The 21,683-nt window shown below is 39.6% G+C and overlaps 1 protein-coding gene across 1 annotated transcript in view; it reads right to left on the bottom strand.

The window, feature by feature from the left end:
• Nucleotides 1-21,683, bottom strand: part of si:ch211-26b3.4 (connector enhancer of kinase suppressor of ras 2) — a 438,839-nt gene that overhangs the window by 310,525 nt on the left and 106,631 nt on the right. The window contains exon 2 of the mRNA XM_034181376.1: nucleotides 16,949-17,112. Within this exon, the coding sequence (XP_034037267.1) occupies nucleotides 16,949-17,112 (164 nt within the window). The remainder of the gene's footprint in view (nucleotides 1-16,948; nucleotides 17,113-21,683) is intronic.

The raw sequence follows: 21,683 nt of genomic DNA, 5'->3' as shown, positions 1-21,683 counted from the left end.
GCCTGTGAAGGAGGACGGGTGAGGGACACATGCTGTCAGCACACATCAGAGGTGATTGATTGTCTGAATAAGTGTTAATAGTAATTTGGTATTTTGTTACGCAGTATATTTGAACATTGATGAGAATTGTGCAGCTCGCTTCTCATGACCTGTTGTGAGAAGCTGCTCATTTACATAAAGCTTAAAGTCAGACCTGAATGTGTTGCTGATAGCGTGTGCCTTTGAAGGATATTAGTTGTAGCTGTTGACTTACCTCACCTCTTCTATCCTTCACAGAGTCAGTTTGTCGTGTCCACCTGGGGGGATGTTTGGCAGTGAATTTGAGTCCAGAAGCGCCGGGCTTCGATCCGTTTGGGCGCTGGAGAGCGCGCCGTCCTTCACTCTGCCAGACAAGCTATATATTATGTTGTACACAATTATTGCACGGAAAGGGAAATAAATGTTTTGTTTTGGGAACCGCTTTCTGGTTATTTAGCGCTGGGTTCAGTCAGACGCAGGTCCGCTCCTCAACCCACGTCGGCACATAACACAATCCATTATTTTGGCTCTGATATTTTTATTTAATTTGTAGGTATTTGTTTTACATGAGAGTTACTGATAATTTTAGAATTTTAGAAACTATAAAAATAGACAAAAAAAAATGCATTATATAACCCCTTTAATGTTGCATAAAGTGTCACATATGTAGCAATTGCATTATTGTATGAGTCATTGACATTGGGGCACACAATTTGGGAATAACCCTGTTGTGTCTGATGATTTGCGGATGCTAATTCTGGATTTTACAGTCGCAAACTGAGTTTTTAAAAAAGGAGTTTTACCGGCGATGTGTTAGCGGAGCAGGGAAAATGGATACTTGCAACCATAATCCAGCATTAACGTCCGCAAATCATCAGACACAAGGGGGTTATTCCCATTCTAATCCAATTCCATCGTTTGCATGGTTTATTCTTCTGTAAGTAATTCGGTTGGCGAAGCTTACCATATAGCCACAGTGTCTACATGCCAAACTGGAAATTCTGTGAGCAGAGCCACAGATTTCTCCATCTTGTCAACTGCATTGAGTAATTCTGTGTCAGAATCCACATCAATACTTTCGCATGATAGATTAAATTCACCCATTTCAGCATCGCCGTCGCTGCACTAGCTTTTTTCGCTCTCAGCTGACAGCGCCATTATTGACATCTGCATAGCAATGCAGTCAGGGCGTGGAGTAATACATCAAATGTGAAACGGTCAAATATTTTGCAACCGTCAATGCAATATTTTATGGTCTGAATAGTGGAGAAGCTTGAATCTTCAACAGGATTGGGTTGCTTGATGCAAGGACATTTCGTGACTAATTGCAGAAGTTTCCTCAGCTAAAATTCTTGCTCTGGTAGTCTGACTTCTGTGTCAGACTACCAGATGAATGGCTTGACTCTTGTAGAGAGTCAAGACAGACGTCAGACTACCAGAGCAAGAATTTTAGCTGAGGAAGCTTCTGCGATTAGAAGCGAAACGTCCTTGAGTCAAGCAACCCAGTCCAGTTGAAGATTCAAGCTTCTCTACTATGGAAATCACCTGGACAACTGAGAGCCTTCACAGAAACTTTATGGTCTGAAATCACAAATGATTAACCAATCAGATTTGTGGAACAAATGTAATTGGATTAGAATAGAAAATATTCTGCCAAGGTACAACAGATCCTTCAACCATATTCAGTCCAACACATTCCAACTCTTTGATCACATTTTTCTTCCTGATCCGTACTTCCTAAGACAAATGTTCTTGGCACCTACACCACGTCTCCACAAGATTTAATCAAAATAAGCCCATATGTTTTTGAGTAGTCATCTTGCTTAAAGAAAAAAGAAAAAAAAAAAGAAAAAATCTAACAGAGGAGAAAAGAAGTCTCCTTGGTGCAATAAAAATTGTTTTGAAAATGAAAATTTATAATAATAATAATTAAAAAAAACATTATCTCAAACAAGTTGTGCCCTATTGCCCTCTAATGACCAAATGATGCCAACAGCCTTAAAGTTATTTCAGATATTTGAAACAAATAACATTAGTATGGTGTGGTTGGAAAGATAAATGGTGTAGAAGTAATTCTGAAGGAAAACTCTAAGAATGTGGTATTGTTGATGAGGAGCGCATCTGCCAGAATGATACATTGAGGAAAATAAGGATTTGAACACCCTGCGGTTTTGCAAGTTCTCCCACTTAGAAATCATGGAGGGGTTTGAAATTTTCATCTTAGGTGCATGTCCACTGTGAGAGACATAATCTAAAAAAAAAAAAAAAAAAAAAATCCAGAAATCACAATGTATGACTTTTTAATAATTTATTTGTATGTTACTACTGCAAATAAGTATTTGATCCCCTACCAACCAGCAAGAATTCTGGCTCTCACAGACCTGTTAAATTTCTTTAAGAAGCCCTCTTATTCTGCACTCTTTACCTGTATTAACTGCACCTATTTGAACTTATTACCTGTATAAAAGACACCTGTTCACACACTCAATCAATCACATTCCAACCTGTCCACCATAGCCAAGACATAAGAGCTGTCTAAGGACAACAGGGACAAAACTGTAGACCTGCACAAGGCTGGGATGGACTACAGGACAACAGGCAAGCAGCTTGGTAGAAGACAACAACTGTTATGATTATTTATTAGAAAGTGGAAAAACACAAGATGACTGTCAGTCTCCCTCGGTCTGGGAATCCATGCAAGATCTCACTTTGTGGGGTAAGGATGATTCTGAGAAAGCTCAGAACTACACAGGAGGACCTGGTCAATGACCTGAAGAGAGCTGGGACCACAGTCACAAAGATTACATTAGTAACACATGATGCTGTTATGGCTTAAAATCCTGCAGGGCAGCAAGGTCCCCCTGTTCAAGCCAGCACATGTCCAGGCCCATCTGAAGTTCACCAGTGACCATCTGGATGATCCAGAGGAGACATGGGAGAAGGTCATGTGGTCAGATGAGACCAGAATAGAGCTTTTTGGAATCAATTCCACTTACCATGTTTAGAGGATGAGAACAACCCCAAGAAAACTATCCCAACCGTGAAGCATGGGGGTAGAAACATCATACTCTGGGGTGCTCTTCTGCAAAGGGGACAGGACGACTGCACCGTATTGAAGGGAGGATGGATGGGGTCATATATTGCGAGATTTTGGCAAACAACCTCCTTCCCTCAGTAACAGCATTGAAGATGGGTCATGGCTGGGTCTTCCAGCATGACAATGACCCCAAACACACAGCCAGGGCAACTAAGGAGGGGCTCCGTAAGAAGCATTTCAAAGTCCTGGAGTGGCCTGGCCAGTCTCCAGACCTGAACTCAATAGAAAATCTTTGGAGGGAGCTGAAACTCCAAACCTGAAAGATTTGGAGAAGATCTGTATGGAGGAGTGGACCAAAATCCCCGCTGCAGTGTGTGAAAACCTGGTGAAAAACTACAGGAAACGTTTGACCTCTGTAATTGCAAACAAAGGCCAAATATTAACATTGATTTTCACAGGTGTTCAAATACTTATTTGCAGCAGTAACATACAAATATATTAAATAAATCATACATTGTGATTTCCGGTTTTTTTTTTTTTTTTTTTTTTTTTAGATTATGTCTCTCACAGTGGACATGCACCTAAGATGAAAATTTCAGACCCCTCCATAATTTCTAAGTGGGAGAACTTGCAAAATCGCAGGGTGTTCAAATCCTTATTTTCCTCACTGTAACTATGAAGTTGGAAGCTGAAGGGGTGTCGATGAATGTCATCAGCATATATGTCCCGGAAAAATGGCTTGTTAGTAAGATGAGAAAGATGCTTTTTAGAGTAAGTTGGATGAAGTAATGGAAACTGTCCCCAAAGAAGAAACAGTGGTGATTAGACCCCCGTCACACATAGCAAGAATGAACAGGAATCAAGCAGAATCAGCCAGAATGGAAAAAACTCCAAACCTTGGGTGCAGTCGGGACAGTCAGACAGCCGTGAAAAACTGCAGGGCGACCACACAGAATATGGGCGGATCTCGTCCAGACTGAGTTGTGTACATCCGCACAACCACTGCCCAAATGTTGGACAACAGGCACAGGATATGCATATCAACATATGCTTTATGCTCCCTGAATGGGATCCAGTGGAGGTGCATGTACGTGGCACAAGTATGACATGCTGCCAGGATTTGATGTGCCCGATCCATTTCGGGGTTCCCCCCACCATGATTGTTCAGATGCTGTTATGATGGCCGTATGAATATGTAGATTGCAGTGGGATTCTGCTCAGACCGCCATAGACTGCTGTTAGGTGGGGTGTCCCACCTGGACTGTGCCACGAGTGGTTTGCACAAGTGCAAAACATTTGAGGCAGCCATGGCAAATGGACCTGCCCGTATCGACTGCTCTGAGAAGCTCTCCGACATTTTCAGACCGCACCTCGACACTTTCTTGGATGTGGGTTGATTTATCATTCGGGTACCATTCTGCCCCATTCATGTTATGTGTGACCTGGGGTCTGAGAGTAAGCATCAATGGGCATATTGGTTTAGATAGGAATAGTGTCAGGCAAGCAATGCAGAAGGGCAGATGGGTGGTGGATTTAGCAAAAATATGTAAATTGCTGTGGTGAATACATATTTTAAAACGAGGCGCACAGTATGATGTATAACAGTGGAGAAAGGTTAACACAGATGGATTATGTCCTATGCAAGAGATTCTACATGAAAGTGATTAGACACTGGAAAGCGGTGGCAGTAGCTCAGCTAGACACTACTAGATAGTGGGTTTTAGGATGAATTTAAGATGACAAAGAGAAAAGAGTGAGAGCTGAAACAAGGGTCAAATGGTGAAAGTTGAAGAAGGAAGGCCTAAGCATGAAATTCAGGAAGGAAGTGACACTATAGACAGACAGACACTAGGTGGAAGTGAAGAGATGCTGCAAGATTAGATAACTTTGCAGAAGTGGTAATAGAGACGGGGAGGCAGGTACTGAGTATGACATATGGACACTAAAACAAAGACAAGGAGACTTGGTGACAGAATGAGGGAGTTCAGGATAATAAGATAAAAGATAATAAAAAGAAAAAAGATTGGGGTAGTCAGAGAGATGAAAATACACAGAAAAAGGAGATGTCAGGTAAGGATGGAAATGTCACGTAAGAATGAATACTGATGGTGAGCTGTAGGTGATGTTGGACACTAAGAAAGTAAAAAGGCTTCAATTCGCAAAGCAGAGGGACCGAGTTGGAAACATTGGGTAGTGAATTTGTGCGATAAAGGATGCAGATGGAAATGTGTTGACCAGCGAGGTGAGTATATTGAGAAGGTGAAGGGAGTATTATGAGGAGCTGCTGAATGAAGAAAATGAAAGAGAGAGAAGGTTGAATAATGTGGAGAGAGTGAATCAGGAAGTGCAACAGATAAGAAAGGAAGAAGTGGGAAAGCTATGAATGGACACCCAGTCTCACGGCATGTTGTGATTCAGCAGCACAAACTATACATTAACCTATTGGTTCGTGATATTGTCATGGCAGCACGACTTCATTCTAATACATTTTGTGATGGCTGCACAAAATTAAAAGAGAAGGGGCGGTTGGGTGGTTATGGTTAGGCTTGGGGAAAGGAGTAAGGTTAGTTTATGGTTAAGGTTAGGGTTGGGAGTAGGAGTAGGGTTAGTAATAGTGAGTTAAAAAAAACCCTGTCATGATAATTTTACTAATTTTGTGATGGGAGCACGAACAAAAAACACGAGACTGGGCTGGAATAGGATGAAGAGTGGAAAAATTGTTGGTCCAGATGATATACCAGTCATACCATGGAAAATTTTGAGAGATGTGGAGTTTATAACCAGATTGCTTCAAAATTACAGATGCATGAAGGTGATTAGCCATAGAATGACGAGGAAATTTAAGCGCCCCTTCAGCTGGTCGAAAGAAGTAGAAACCGGCCAAAAAACAGCAAACAAAAAACGATATGGGAAACGGCGGAGCATTCCACCTGCTGTCGGGAGGGACACATGGTCGGACAGGCGTGCATAATACCGTGGCGACTGTTTTGTGCACGCTAGTGTGCATGCACAAACACAGTGTACCACACTGTGCTCCCACAGCAGCGGAGCAATTAGATGCTGGACATATGATGGACATTAATCAACATATATAGGGGATATATAGGGGAGGTGATGGTCTAGTGGGTAAGGTGTTGGGCTTGAGTCCAGAAGATCATGGGTTCAAATCCCCACCTGACTGGAAAATCACGAAGGGCCCTTGGGCAAGGCCTTTAATCCCCTATTGCTCCCGGTGTGTAGTGAGCGCCTTGTATGGCAGCACCCTGACATCGGGGTGAATGTGAGGCATAATTGTAAAGCGCTTTGAGCGTCTGATTCAGATGGAAAAGCACTGTATAAATGCAATCCATTTATATATGAACGCTCCCAATAATGCGAAGCACAGATTAAGAACATTAGAGGAACAATGAATGTACTGTTTAAATGTAACACAGTCATGTTTCTGATCATGTATCTGTTGTCACTGTATAAAAAAAGAAGAAGAAAAAAGAAAACACAGCACTCTCTAATAATTAATTCCTGTTATGAAGAGCAGACAATACAGGTCATCCTCCTGTTCCACAAGACCCATGGTCAGGCACGTACACAGGCAGACGGAGTGACATGAATAGGGATGGGTATTGATAAGATTTAACGATATCGATGCCATTATCGATTCTGCTTATCAATCCGATTCCTTATCGATTCCCTTATCGATGCCTCTTGTGAATTTTCTGTGTACTAAAAGTATGCTTACAGGTTTTCTATGTCAACAACATTTTATGGAGTCTTAAAGTAAATAAATATGAAATTGGTCACTGGATCCTTGATCTCTGGACATAAATAAAAATAAAATCTGTAGTTTTTGTCAAAAGCATTTCCTTTCAGATATTTTGGCAAGAATGTCTCTCCATACCGCTGAGCTGAGCTCAGCTGGCTGCTGTATGTCAGCGCAGGACGTCTCATTTTGGGTGGAAAAAAAAACATTTTGATCAATTGCAGTTTGTTTGTATTACAACATTTGGAAAGAGGTGTCAATTGATTTAAATGGCGTTTTGCTTTGAATTTATTAGTTCCGACTGGACTCTTATCGTTCTAACTTGACTCGGCAAAGAGCTGCGCAGTGTTTGGAGCTGTGTGAACAGAACGGAGGACAATTCTCGTTTCTTTCTTGCAACAAGACAGGAGTCCCAGTTAGTGACTTTAATCCATACAAAAGTGACTCACGATTGACATATTCAGGGATGAAAGTGGTGAAAAACAAAAAAGCTGAAACCCAAAATTACCTCCCAACACCACCCGCACAAAAATGTTTGAATTCTACAAGCTCTTACTAGGATGCAGCAGTTTTCTAGCTTGGCAGATACTTCTGGAGGAAATCACGTAAGAAATTAACAAGTTGAAAATATGGTTTGACTGAAACAAATTGTCATTAAACTTAAATAAAACAGGGATGAAATGGAGGTGTAAGAGTCACTAGGTGTTCACAGGAAACAGTTATTTATTTCTATATGTATTTATTTATTTATGGTCATTGTTAGATGGTTTTATATTTTCTGTTGTGTTTTTAATCAGGTTATTTTTGTCTCTTTCTCTAAAATTGTATTGTAGCATTATTAGTTATTCATTGTGCCTTTCAGCATTGATGGTGCCATCACAGATGTGTAAGCTGCCCATGCCATGGGCACTAACACATCCCCATACATCACAGATGTTGGCTTTTGAACTTTGCGCTGGTAACATTCTGGATGGTCTTTTTCCTCTTTTGTCTGGAGGACACGACGTCCATGATTTCCAAAAACAATTTGAAATGTGGACTCATCAGACCACAGCAGACTTTTTCGCTTTGTGTCTGTCCATTTCAAATGAGCTTGGGCCCAAAGAAAGTGGCGGCATTTCTGGATGTTGTTGATGTATCGCTTTCGCTTTGCATGGTAGAGTTTTAACTTGCACTTGTAGATGTAGCGACGAACTGTGTTAACTGACAATGGTTTTCTGAAGTGTTCCTGAGCCCACGGGGTAAGATCCTTTACACAATGATGTCGGTTTTTAATGCAGTGCCACCTGAGGGATCAAAGGTCACGGGCATTCAATGTTGGTTTTCGGCCTTGCCGCTTACATGTAGAAAGTTCTCCAGATTCTCTGAATCTTCTGATTATATTATGGACTGTAGATGATGGAATCCCTAAATTCCTTGCAATTGAACATTTAGAAACATTGGACTATTTTTTCACACAGTTGTTCACAAAGTGGTGATCGTCGCCCCATCTTTGCTTGTAAATGACTGAGCCTTTTGGGGATGCTCCTTTTATACTCAATCATGACACTCACCTGTTTACAATTAACCTGTCCACCTGGAATGTTCCAAACAGGTGTTCTTTGAGCATTCATCAACTTTCCCTATCTTTTGTTGCCGTTGTCCCAGCTTTTTGAAATGTGTTGCAGTCATCCATTTCAAAATGAGCAAATATTTTCACACAAACAAAAAGTCTGTCAGTTTGAACATTAAATATCTTGTCTTTGTGGTGTATTCAACTGAAAATAGGATGAAGATTATTTGTAAATCATTGTATTCTGTTTTTATTTACATTTCACACAATGCCCCAACTTCATTGGAATTGGGGTTGTAATTATGTATGTAGTTATTGTGGTATTTATATACTTGTCCTCACTGTGTTCTCTGTTTTTAATTTAACACGTTGTGTGCACTGAGACGTCATTTCCCGCTGTCAGTGAGTCACTGGCTGGTGATCACTGAGAGGCGCTTTGCCGTGCCATGTGCACTGAGACATGGCTGGCCGGTCACCATGTGATCTTGTCTGTACATAATTATCAGCATGTCATGAGAGCATGAGAGGCCACCCACAAATGTGCATTGTGTGGAGTGATGCTCATGTTGATGGCATGACATATGAGTTGCGAGTACACAGTGGTCATCTGTTCCAGCTGGACATTACAGCCATCCAGATGCATGCTGACCTGGACAGCGATCGCACCCGAGCCACTTCAGCCACACCTGGCAATGTTGGAACGTGGCTGGAGGGGAGCGCAACACACTCGCACACCACATGTGTTGCGGGGGCACACTTGCATGATATATGTGTTGCTTGGTAACGGCACACTTGTGGGGCACTTAGACATTTTGGGGCCATTCGCACAGCGCAGCTCAAATGTGCTCGCCTACTCTTTACTCTCATGCCAGCTGCGCGAATAACTGCCCCGCAAGTGGTGTTACATGTTCCTGGGTGGCACCTGGACTCCGGCGACCACCTGCCGAGAGGGGGTCGAATGGGCACTCACCATCTGTCAGCTGCTGGTGTGAAGGCTGTGTCGATCGCGTCATTTTGGCCACGTTGCGACATGGGCAATGATTTCATGCAGCATATCCTGCCTCGGCAAATATGTCCGATCTGCGTTGTAGCGCATGGCCTCGATTCGCCCTAATTAAATAACTACATTAATGCTTTCTCAGCAAAAACCTGAGTTTTGAACTGAAGACAGAGACTGTGTTTTCACTCTCAGTTGAGAAATTCCTAAGTCCATCTGGAGATCTGAAGATAAGCTTGGTGACATCCCTCGTGGGTCCACACTGTGGCCCACAGCAAAACAGAATTGTAACTCAGAGTTCTTCAAAGGAGCCCTTGCCTTTTTTATCAGTTAAATTTCAGTCACTATGAATTACATGACATTATAATGGCTTCACGTCACAATTGAAATTTCCCAGGCCCAAAGAACCCACCTTAATGGGCTCACGTCAAGGCCAGAACTCTCCAGACAGTGCAAGAGGCTCTCCCCCCATGATAAGACATGGTCTTGACAACCAGCTAATATCTTTAGGTCTAAGTGAAAAGAAAGACCTTTGCTTAAATAAAAAATGCATCAGTATTCTTTTAATCATATATAAAAACTTCTAATGTTGTTTGTATTGATTATTCAAGCAAATGCTTTGCATGTATTACATTTTACTGACATGTGTTCCTTGTAACTGATGTGTGTTTAAGTGTGATCTTTCTGCATTATCAATATGTTGATGGTGAAGTATTCTGTTTATCCAAAGGATGTGTTTAAGTGACTATTAATAATATGTATCCATTCGAATGTCTTAGAACAAATAGTATGCCAAAATAGTTAATGTGTTTAAATAGTTGAATCATTTTTGTCTGCCCTTCTGAACACATGAAGTTTCTGTGAAATTACACACCCTGAATGGGTGGAGTTTAATGAGTGGAGTCCCCTTTAAAAAGTTAGAACAGAGTTCCTGCTCACTCTCTCACCCTTCTCTTCTCTCCTCAACTCTCTCCTCTCGCTCTTGGAGCACTCTTGCAACCTCTTCTGCTCACTCTATCTCTTCCTTTCTTAAATGCTTAATTATTTTTGGGTCAACAAGGTCCCATGTATAGAAATGGATTTAAATAACATTGAAGCGTGCCACCCTCTGCCCCGGAGAAATGACGGTGATAAACGAACCGTCATCATGAGATTCATCAACAGAAAACACAAAACAGCACTGTTAAAACAAGGAAGAAAACTGAAAGGGACAAACGTATTCATCAATGAACATCTCACCAAACGGAATGCTGACATCGCCAGGAAAGCACGCTTCTTGAAGAAACAGGGAAAAATCCAGCACACATGGACTTCAAACTGTAAAATATTCATCAAACTGAACGGATCACCAGAACAAGCAAAAGTCATGGCAATAAGGAACATCGAGGAGCTGGACAAATATGAACAATAGTGTTTCTTAAAGCGAGGATCTGGACAGATATGACCAATAAGGTATGAGGACACAAACACATCACAACACCATGACACAGACCAGAGGAACCTATTCATCTACTACCTATTCATCTACATCTGGAGACAAGAAGGATATAACTCAAAGGATTGCTGATCATGGAAAAGTAGAACTGAGAACATTTAAATACACAGACCACAATGTACTGGACTTGGAGCACGATATAGACCCGGACAATAATTTCTTCTCAAATATCAATGACAGTTGTTGCTATTATACAGATGAACAGTTTAATCGGATCATTAAAACGGATAACAAATTATCAATAATCCATTTCAACAGCAGAAGTCTATATGCAAACTTTAACAACATTAAAGAATATTAAGTCAGTTTAAAAAAATATTTAACATAATTGCTATATCAGAAACATGGATCAATGAAGATAAAGGAATGGATTTTGAACTGGATGGATATGAATTTAATTGTGTAAACAGAAAAAATAAGAGTGGAGGAGGAGTGGCTGTGTATGTGGATAAGAACATGGATTATAAAATAGTAGACAATATGACAACTGTGATTGATAACTTATTAGAATGTATAACTATTGAAATATGTGAAGAAAAAAGCAAAAATGTATTAGTCAGCTGTATATATAGAGCACCAGGATCTAGTATTGAAACATTCACTGACTGTATGGGAAAAATGTTCTCAAAAACTAATCAAAAAACTGTGTTCATTTGTGGTGACTTAAATATTGATCTGCTCAATCCAAATAAGCAAAAAATAACAGATGAATTTATCAGTATAATGTACAGTATGAGTTTATATCCAAAAATCACCAGGCCAAGCAGAATTACATCCCATAGTGCTACCTTAATTGATAATATATTCAGCAATGATATTGAGAATAACACTGTGAGTGGATTATTAATCAATGACATTAGTGATCATCTACCAGTTTTCATCGTTTATAATAGAAACCATCGGCGGAATCAGCCAGAGGAGAAAATAAAATACAGGCGAGTGCGGACAGAGGAAAACATGAACACACTAAAGAAGGATTTACAGGAGCAAAACTGGGAAAAGGTATACAGTGAAAGTGATGTTGATAGTGCATATGAAACTTTTTTACAAATATTTACATCATTATATGATAAAAATTGTCCAATTAAACAAGACTACAGAAAACAAAAAATCCAAGCTCGACCATGGATGACGAAAGGGTTACGAAATGCATGTAATAAGAAAAATACACTGTATAGAGAATTCATAAAACTAAAGACTAAAGAGGCAGAAAATAGATATAAGAAATACAAAAATAGATTAACTAATATTATACGGGTATGTAGGAAGGAATATTATAGTAACATATTATATAATAACAAAAACAATATTAAAGGAATATGGGATATATTAAATAGCATTATCAAAAATGGTAATAAAAACAGAGTTACCCTCAGTATTTCATTGATAATAATGTCAAGAAGGAAAATAAGGATGAGGTAGTCAACGGTTTTAATAATTTTTTTGTAAATATTGGACCAAGCTTGACAGAAAAAATTCCCGATTCCCAACCTGAGGATTGGGATAATAATCTCATAGAAAGAAATCCCTGTTCAATGTTCCTCACAGCAGTGGATGGAAATGAAATTATAGACATTGTGAATAATTGTAAATATAAAACATCTACCGATTTAAATGAAATTGATATGGTGGTGGTAAAACAGGTCATTGAATGGATTGTAGAACCATTAACATACATCTGTAACTTATAATTTCAAACCGGTAAATTTCCCAATCAAATGAAAATAGCTAAGGTTGTGCCGCTGTATAAGACTGGGGATAGACACCACTTCACAAATTATAGACCTGTTTCTTTGCTTCCACAATTTTCCAAATTATTAGAAAAGTTATTCAATAATAGATTAGACAAATTCATAAATAAACATAAATTACTTACTGATAGTCAATATGGATTCAGAGCACATAGTTCAACATCACTTGCATTAATAGAATCAGTTGAGGAGATTACAAACGCCATAGACCACAAATTACATTCAGTTGGAATATTTATAGACCTTAAAAAGGCTTTTGATACAATTAATCATGACATATTAATCAATAAACTTGAACAGTATGGGATTAGGGGGTTGGTGTTGCACTGGGTGAGAAGCTACTTAAGTAACAGAAAACAGTTTGTGAAGTTGGGGGAATATACATCATCATGCTTGGACAATGCTTGTGGCGTCCCACAGGGGTCAGTATTGGGTCCAAAACTGTTTCTAATTTATATAAATGATATTGTCAATGTTTCCAAAATATTAAAATTAGTATTATTTGCAGATGACACAAGCATTTTTTGTTCAGGGGGGGATTTGCAGGAGTTACTGAGGAGGATCAGTATAGAAATGGGAAAATTGAAAATATGGTTTGACAGAAATAATTATCATTAAACTTAAGTAAAACAAAATACATGTTATTTGGCTATTGTAATACAGACATACAGGTTCAGTTACAAGTCGAGGGGGTAGATATTGAAAGGGTACATGAAAATAAGTTTCTGGGGGTGATAATAGATGATAAGATAAACTGGAAGACTCATATAAAACATATACAAAGTAAACTGTCAAGAAGCATTTCAGTTCTAAACAAAGCGAAACATATTCTGGACCACAACTCACTCCGCATTCTTTACTGCTCACTGGTTTTACCATATTTACAGTACTGTGCAGAGGTATGGGGTAATACTTATAAAGGTACAACACAATCACTATCAGTAATGCAGAAAAGAGCTATAAGAATTATTCATAATACTGGCTATAGAGATCATACAAATCCACTATTTTTACAATCCAAATTCTTAAAATTCACAGACTTGGTTCATTTTCAAACAGTACAAATTGTGTATAAAGCAATAAACAATTTACTTCCAGCAAATATTAAAAATATGTTTTTTAACAGATCAGGGGATTACAGTCTGAGGGGGAAATTTAATTTAAAGCATCAGTGGGCACGAACAACATTAAAAGGTTTCTGTATTTCTGTCTGTGGGGTGAGGATGTGGAACAGATTGGGAGTGGGGCTCAAGCAATGTCCAAGCATGAACCAGTTCAAACAGCGGTACAAAAATATGGTTTTTTTCTGGGTATAGGGAGGAGGAAGGGTAATGAGGGTTAGGGTGTTTTTGTTGTTTGCTTCGGCTTGTAAATATATAGTATTTTGTATGTAAGTAGGTATGTGTAGGTGTATATTTATGTTTGTGTATATATATGTGTATATATGTATATGTGTATATATGTGTATGTTGATGTGTATATGTATGTGTGTGTATATATATGTATATATATATATATTGATATCGGTTTAGGTGTGTAGGAATTTATGTGTATATGTGGCAAAGGGTATTACTGGTTGTGGGGAAGAAGGGGTAGGGATAAATAAGCTGATGCTTCACCCTACCCCTTTTCGGACATGTTGGGTACACAGTAGGAACTTTTTTGTTGTTGTCTTTACTGATCTATCTTGTAATTGTTGTTGTATCAAATGTTCGAAATAAACAGTTTTCATTCATTCATTCATTCATTCATTCATTCATGCTAAGCTAAGCTAAGCTATGCTACCACGTGGCATTCATTCATTCATTCATTTCATTCACTCGTCGTTATTCTTTGATAATTTAAGAAATTGACGTTTTAAGGTTTGTCAAGTCTTTCAGATTTTTAAGAGAACTTCTGAGCTGAACCTTTCAAAATAATAGCAAATTTACAGAAAAGTGACTTTCCTTTTCTGTCGGCTATTTTTCCAACCGTCTTAAAGTTCTATCTTTTTTTTCTAAATTCACAAAGACTTTTAATCTGGCTCCAACAAACTTTTTAAAAGCTACTAGAAACCACTTTCAACAAACACCTTCCACCTTTGGGGTCCAGCAGCTGATGACGGAGCTGATTTCAAACCTGACTGCAAGCAGCCATCCTGTCTGTAAAGCCAGCCGACACAAGCCTTTGGGATCACCCGGGGAGACCACTGAGTTAACCCCTGACCCAAGTGAGCTCACACTGCCAAGAGCATCAACACATCGACGGATGGAGAACCATCTCTTCAACAAATCAGCTAAGTGACGCAGTTAAAGGTTCCAGAAAAAGGGTTTTGTCATCAATAGATGCAAAGTGGCTTCTTCTTCTTTTTAAACATATTCATATGTTTGTTTAATAATTTTCTTGAAATGAATTGGCTTCAAATTTCATCACTAAATTCTAATCAGATTTATTTACTTAAAGTCTTTAAGCTTTATCTCTCTTTCTCTCAACGTCTCATGAGTAAGCAAAGTGTGTCCATAAATGAACTTATTTAATCACTGTCCACAAAAATTCCAGTAAACTGTTCATTTCTTGTATAATTGTAAATAAATTGTAAATATTTCTGCTGTGGTTTATTTTGTGTTCAGAAGGAAACCTTTGGTCAATCATATTCAATTCGATTCGAATTCAGACTTTCAGACTTGAGACTGATTAATTAAATTGAGACTGGCTGATTAATTCTGACACTGATAAATTAATGAATGTTTAAATTAAAGTACCTATGCTTCAAATAGGTGGTGCCCCCGAGTAAATTTGATATTAAATAACAATTATTAAACCATAAAATTGTTAATTATTTTGGTAGGATAAGATAAAACTTTATTGACCTCACAGAGGAGAAATTCACATGTTACGTCAGCTCTTACAAAATGGTGTGTTTAATGGTGACCCATTAAATGAGGTCTAGGCCAATTTAATTCAATTTGGGAGTTTAACAATACTTTCACTACATTAAATTGGTGCCTTGGTGTGAGGTGCCATTCCTTCCAAATACTTAAATTAATTTAATTTTGTTACATGTATTTTTGGTGCGCCCGTGTTAAGGACCTGTAAATTTCTGGTGCCCGCGTGTGAGACGTTTTAGAATTTCGCTACAGCGTACAACATGCCATGTGAATGCTGCGAACACAATCAGCAGACAATGTGACCTCATCTTGCCTGCCGTTGGAATGGCTTACAGGCACGAGCAGCACGCGAATGTAGAGTGTATGTGCTGTGCGCGAATAGTTGTGGTCATAGCTGTACGAGGCGTTCAAGGTGGCTCAGATTTTTCATGAGTGGCATGCGATTCCTCCTTTGTGTGACAGTTGGCTTCAGTCATGTTATGTGTGAAGGGGCCCTCATAGCAGGTAGGTTAAGAAAAGCAGTGAAGAACTGTGAGCACCAATGTGGTTTCATGCAAAAAAAAAAAACTACAGATGCAATGTTTGCTTTGAGAGTGTAGACAGAGAAGGACATATAAATATAAGCCCAAAATGAGTTGAATTAAGTGTGAGAGAGAGAGAGGAGATGTAGTACTGTATGAGGAAGTCAGGGGTAGTAGAAAAGTATGCGAGAGTGATGTAAGATATGTGCTATGATGTTCATGGATGATACTATGATCTGTACTGAGAGTACAGTGCAGGTTGAGGCAAACCTGGAGAGGTAGATAGATGCAAGACAGACTATTGTAAATATACGTGTGTGAGATAGATAGGAAGGAGCAGATATTAATGTGGTTGCAAGGACTAGAGATGTTGAAGGTGGATGAATTTAAATTCTTGAAGTCAACTTTTCAAACTAATGGTGGTCTACCACTAACTGTGGTAGACAGGTGAAGAAGAGCAAGGAAGCAGACAGGGGGGAGATCAGTGACCAGAGTGATTAGTGATGGAATGATATGTGCAATAGTGAAAGGGAATGTTCATACATTGTCAATAAGACCAACTATGCAATATAGCTTGGCACCTCCCAACAGGATGTGAAGATGCTGAAGATGCTGCAATTGTCCAGAGGAGTGACAAGGATATACAAGATCAGAAACAAACATGTCAGGCACTGTAGGACCAGTTGGAAACAAAATGAGACATGGTAGAGATGTGGCGGATAGCAACAATAAGATTCTGACGGTGGAGCGGCTCAGCAGGAAGAGAAAAGGCCAGGCCAAAAAGGAGGTTTATAGATGATCTAAGGGAGGACATACAGGTGATTGATGTGACAGAGGATGATCTAAGGGATAGGGTGAATTAGAGATAGATGATCTGCTGTGGTGACCCCTAAGGAACCAAGGGGAACCAAGAGATGAAGAAGAATATATGTAAGTTACAGGGATTGACTAACCAGGGCACAGAGGAGATCAACAGCTTCCAGGATGAGTTCTTGATGTCCTATTCTAGTAACTCCCAGCTCCTCCAACTCCTGGTGGGTGATGTGAAGCAGTTGTTCTCCTCCCATCTGCTCTCGCTCAAAACTCTTCACGTACTGTTGGAGACAGTCATCCAAACCTGAGGAAAACACCACAAAAACACAGTATACGTTGATTTTCTCTAATGAAGGTGTCTGTTTGTCAGCTTCATCAGCAAACCAGAAGGAAAAAACTTCTTCAGTAAATATTGTTTCATGTTAAGTCACATCAGGAGGTGACTATCAACCCTGTTGACCTGCGTTTATTTTAGTAGACATATTTCACAGTTTAATCAAACTGGTCTTTTTTTTTACATTTGAAACCAAAATGTAGACATATTGCATGATATGTAGACATATCATGCTTGTTATGTTCCCGCCAACCATTTTCAAACAAAAAACAAATGGGATGTGCAAAGTGACATGTCAAAATGCACATAAGACACAATGTATTTAGGGAAATTGTTTTTCATTCCTTCTTCAGACCCCAGTTCAGCTGAATGTGAAACTCACAATGTCCACGCAGTCTGTCCATCTAGTGGACATTAGCTTGTTTGTTAGGGGACAGTGGCTGACATGTAATCACATCATGGGTTGGATGTCATTCAAAATCAGGCAGGGAGGGAGCTGACCACAGCCCACGAGCAGTGACTGCATTCCTGCGGCTGTTTGCGGCACTCGCAGCCACCGTGTCAGTGCAACGCAAAGTTGGGGAACACATATTGTCACATGTGCTCCAACCACTCAAGTACAAGGTGCATGCATGTCTGCAAATAATGACGACATAGGGAAAATAAAAACAAGATCACTTTTGGATGGCCCCCAGCCATCCAAAAGTGGTGGGAGCGCTGTTGTAAACAAGAGCTTCCAGCAGGGACAGAATGTTGAAAGAAAAACGATTATGATTAGAAAAGAGTTCATTTCATGGGTGCTCTCAGGATTTGTCTGTGCTGTTTCTTGCAGGGAGCAGCATGGTCAAACATTCTTGCTTATTCTTTAGGTCTTTTACCGCTTTTGATGCTTTCAAAAGCGATCGTGTTAAAAATCAATTTCAGCTCTTTAGTAACTGCAAATGTCCCATAGACAACACCGGAATTTATCGGTTATCGATTATCTGTAACTTCCGATACATTTTTGGGTGGTTTATCGGTTTATCTTTATCAAAGATAACTTTTCAGTTATCTTATTATCTGTTATCGAAGTTAATTTTTTGGTTATCTGTGCCCACCACTGCTTTTAGATATATACAAACACCCAGTTTGACCATCAGAGCTTAGTTCTGCAGCTTACTCGAGGTGAGAATAATTTAAACATAAAATGTGATGTTACTGCACTGCTGAAGTTTTAATGCTTGGCTAACGTTAGCTTAGTCTTTTAGCACAGTTGAGCTGAATGAACGCTTTCATTTGTAAATGGTTCAGTCTACTTTTATTTTTACCAAATGAAGCTACAGTTTTCTTTGTTGCTTCTGAGAGCACAAAAAGCTCAACTTTAAATAACTTAGTTTTTTTGTTTTTTTTTTGGGCCATATTTTCCTCGAGGGATTTTTTTTTGGGGGGGGGGGGGTAACTGTTTAGTGTTTCTTTACATTTTAAGATTTTTTTTTTTTTTTTTAATTTATCCCACAATGAAGGACATTTGCTGTGCAGACATCCAGAAGTGACCTTCCATGGTTCAATGTCCCGAGAGTCCAGCAAACCAGCACCTGCTTCTAAATAAAACAAAGGCTCTTTAAACAGCAACTTCTTCTTCTTCTTTGTCTTTCGGCTGTTCCCGTTAGGGGTTGCCACAGCAGATCAATCGTTTCCATCTCACCCTGTCCTCTGTATCTTCCTCTGTCACACCAACCACCTGCATGTCCTCTCTCAGCACATCTATGAACCTCCTCTTTGGTCTCCCTCTTCTCCTCCTGCCTGGTGGCTCCATCCTCAGCATCCTTCTCCCTATATACCCTGGGTCCCTCCTCTGCACATGTCCAAACCATCTCAATCTCGCCTCTCTGACTTTGTCTCCAAACCGTCCCACCTGAGCTGTCCCTCTGATATGTTCATTCCTAATCTTGTCCATTCTTGTCACTCCCAAAGAGAATCTCAACATCTTCAGCTCTGCCACCTCCAGCTCTGCCTCCTGTCTTTTTGTTAGTGCCACTGTCTCTAAACCATACAACATAGCTGGTCTCACTACTGTTTTGTAAACTTTCCCCTTCACTCTTGCTGATATTCTTCGGTCACAAATCACTCCTGCCACCTTTCTCCACCCACTCCACCCTGCCTGCACTCTCTTCTTCACCTCTCTACCACACTCTCCATTACTTTGAACAGTTGACCACAAATATTTAAACTTATCTACTTTCACCACTTCTACGTTATTATTTTTTAAAAAGCTGTTTTATTTTATATTTTAACATTAAATGAATGGATCATTAAGCATGTTCATGAAGTCAAAAGACATTTTCACAGGTAGAAGCCCTGTCCCTATTGTGCACAATTTTAAAAAGCAGACTTTAGTCTGCAGTGATAATCCCCAAAAAGTTTAGCATACAACCACCCTCCTCCCTTTGTTATCTAAATAAGATGAGTGCCTGTGTGCTTTGTATAGCCTCCATATGTAACAATGTAACAACATATGGAGGCTGACACAGGTGTCAGCAGAGAAAAGCAGCCTATTGTTTGTTTGGAATGTGCCAATTAACACTTGAAGGCCCAGACAGTTTCACGTCAGCACCAACCTATTCCCTTTGTTATATAACTGAGCTGAGAGAGACAACCATAAATAGGGGACACCTTTCAGACAGACCAAACATTTTACAATTTCACAACCAATGCAATCAAGAAGGATCAGCGCTCAGGAGGCCTTAAGCCCCTTTCACACCGGGCCCACTTCAAGTTGCGTCGTGCAGAGTCATGACGACGCCACGTGAAGCAACCCAGTGCCAAGACAATGTAGCTCAATGCCAGAACAGCGCGAGGGACACAAAGGATAAAGCGAATCGGACACCAAAAATTAAACATGTTTAATTTTTTCTGCGTCCTGTGCTCGACGCAAAAATTAAGTGTTTTCAACGCAAATCAGGGCAATGCGACGGTACTCAACGTGACTGGAAGCCGCACCCTCACAATACAACATTAACCGATGCCAATTTAGGATTTCTACTGTGTTCCATTGTTCCCAAAGTATAAATCATGCAGGATTGTTTTTATACCATGTACACAATGCAGTGAAACTACACGCTCAAAAAGAGCACAGAAAAAAAATGCTGATTGCAGCCTGACTGTTGCTGCAGCGACTCACTCTTCTCTCACAAGTATTTAAATAAAGTCCATAAAAGTCGTTCTCACAGACTGATTGCCAGATACAGGACATGTCCACATCCAGTAAAAAGTCCAGACATCTCCAGTCCACTCACGGATGATTCGTTCGCACGCACACATGTGAACTAAAAGAAAAAAAGGCTGGCTGTGCTCCTCGCTCTCCCCTCAAACTCTCTCATCACTATGTTAAAGGACAAAAAAGGACATAAGTCCTTAATTTGGAAAAGATCTCCATCGTCCGGCGGGAGAGAGGCTGTCAGAGAATATCATTTTGAAGTTGATGGAACGATTTATGGACCAGGGAAGGACTGTAACTATGGACAATTTCTTCATCTCTCTGTCTTTGGCTAACAGGCTTCTTCAACAAAAAACAACTCTGCTTGGCACCATCAACAAAAATCGCTGGGAGCTACCAGCAACTGCAAAGAAACCTCGGGCCGCCAGTTGTGCTCAACACAGGTGTTTACATCTGGAAGTGCCTTGCTGACAGTGTACGCAACAAAAAAAGAAATCTGATTGATCTGAGTGGAAATGGTGGACACCTGAAAACAAAAACCAAACACTGTTGTTGATTACAACCTGTTGAACATGGCTGCCACAAATGCACAGGTTTTATCCACACAGCATGTACAGGATCCAAAGAAAGTCGTCAATTGTTCACGCTGCTCGGCGAGGAACTTCAAAACAGACATTTGCAGGAAAAAGCACTAGGCGCAGAGCGCAAACAGCAGCGTTGTGAGATAAGAGTTTCTCAGAAGAAAAAGACACAGTGTCAGGTGCGCATACTCTGCAATAATAACAGAAGCACTGAACATTGTGTACACTGCCAAAAATATACCTATGGCAAATGTAGGAAAGACACGCCTTGGGAATGTGGAAACTGCTAGTTATGACAACTATATGCTAAATTTGTATGCTTTGTATAGTCTTTGTATAATAAAAATAAAAAACTTTCTTTGGGAGAAATACAATTTTGTTTTCTTCCTGAAATTGTACCTTCTGTTCTTCTGTTTGTTGTTATTGCAACAAACAGAAGGGTTTGTTGGGGGGGTGTACTAATCCCACTTCTATGACATTGTGAGCTTTGTAGAATAAATTGTCATTGAAATTGATGTTTAGCCTACAACCAAATTGCCATTCATGAAGGATTTTCATCAGAAATCCTCTTGCCCTTCTTAAAATGATAGGCAATTATTAAAATAAGTGGGTTTTTATGACAAATAGAAAACGTATTTCAGATCAAATTATAAAAATAGGGTAAATGTCGACATGTTCAAATCTTGGCTAAATAAAATATAAAATGAAAAATGGTTACTCTTAGTACATGAAATAAGATGATCTCAATGAAATTGATTGCAAAA

This window comes from Thalassophryne amazonica, chromosome 11 (assembly GCF_902500255.1).
Source record: "Thalassophryne amazonica chromosome 11, fThaAma1.1, whole genome shotgun sequence".
NCBI classification, from domain to species: Eukaryota; Metazoa; Chordata; class Actinopteri; order Batrachoidiformes; family Batrachoididae; genus Thalassophryne; species Thalassophryne amazonica.
The sequence above is the reverse complement of the archived record's forward strand: the minus strand, read 5'-3'. Positions and strand labels throughout refer to the sequence as shown.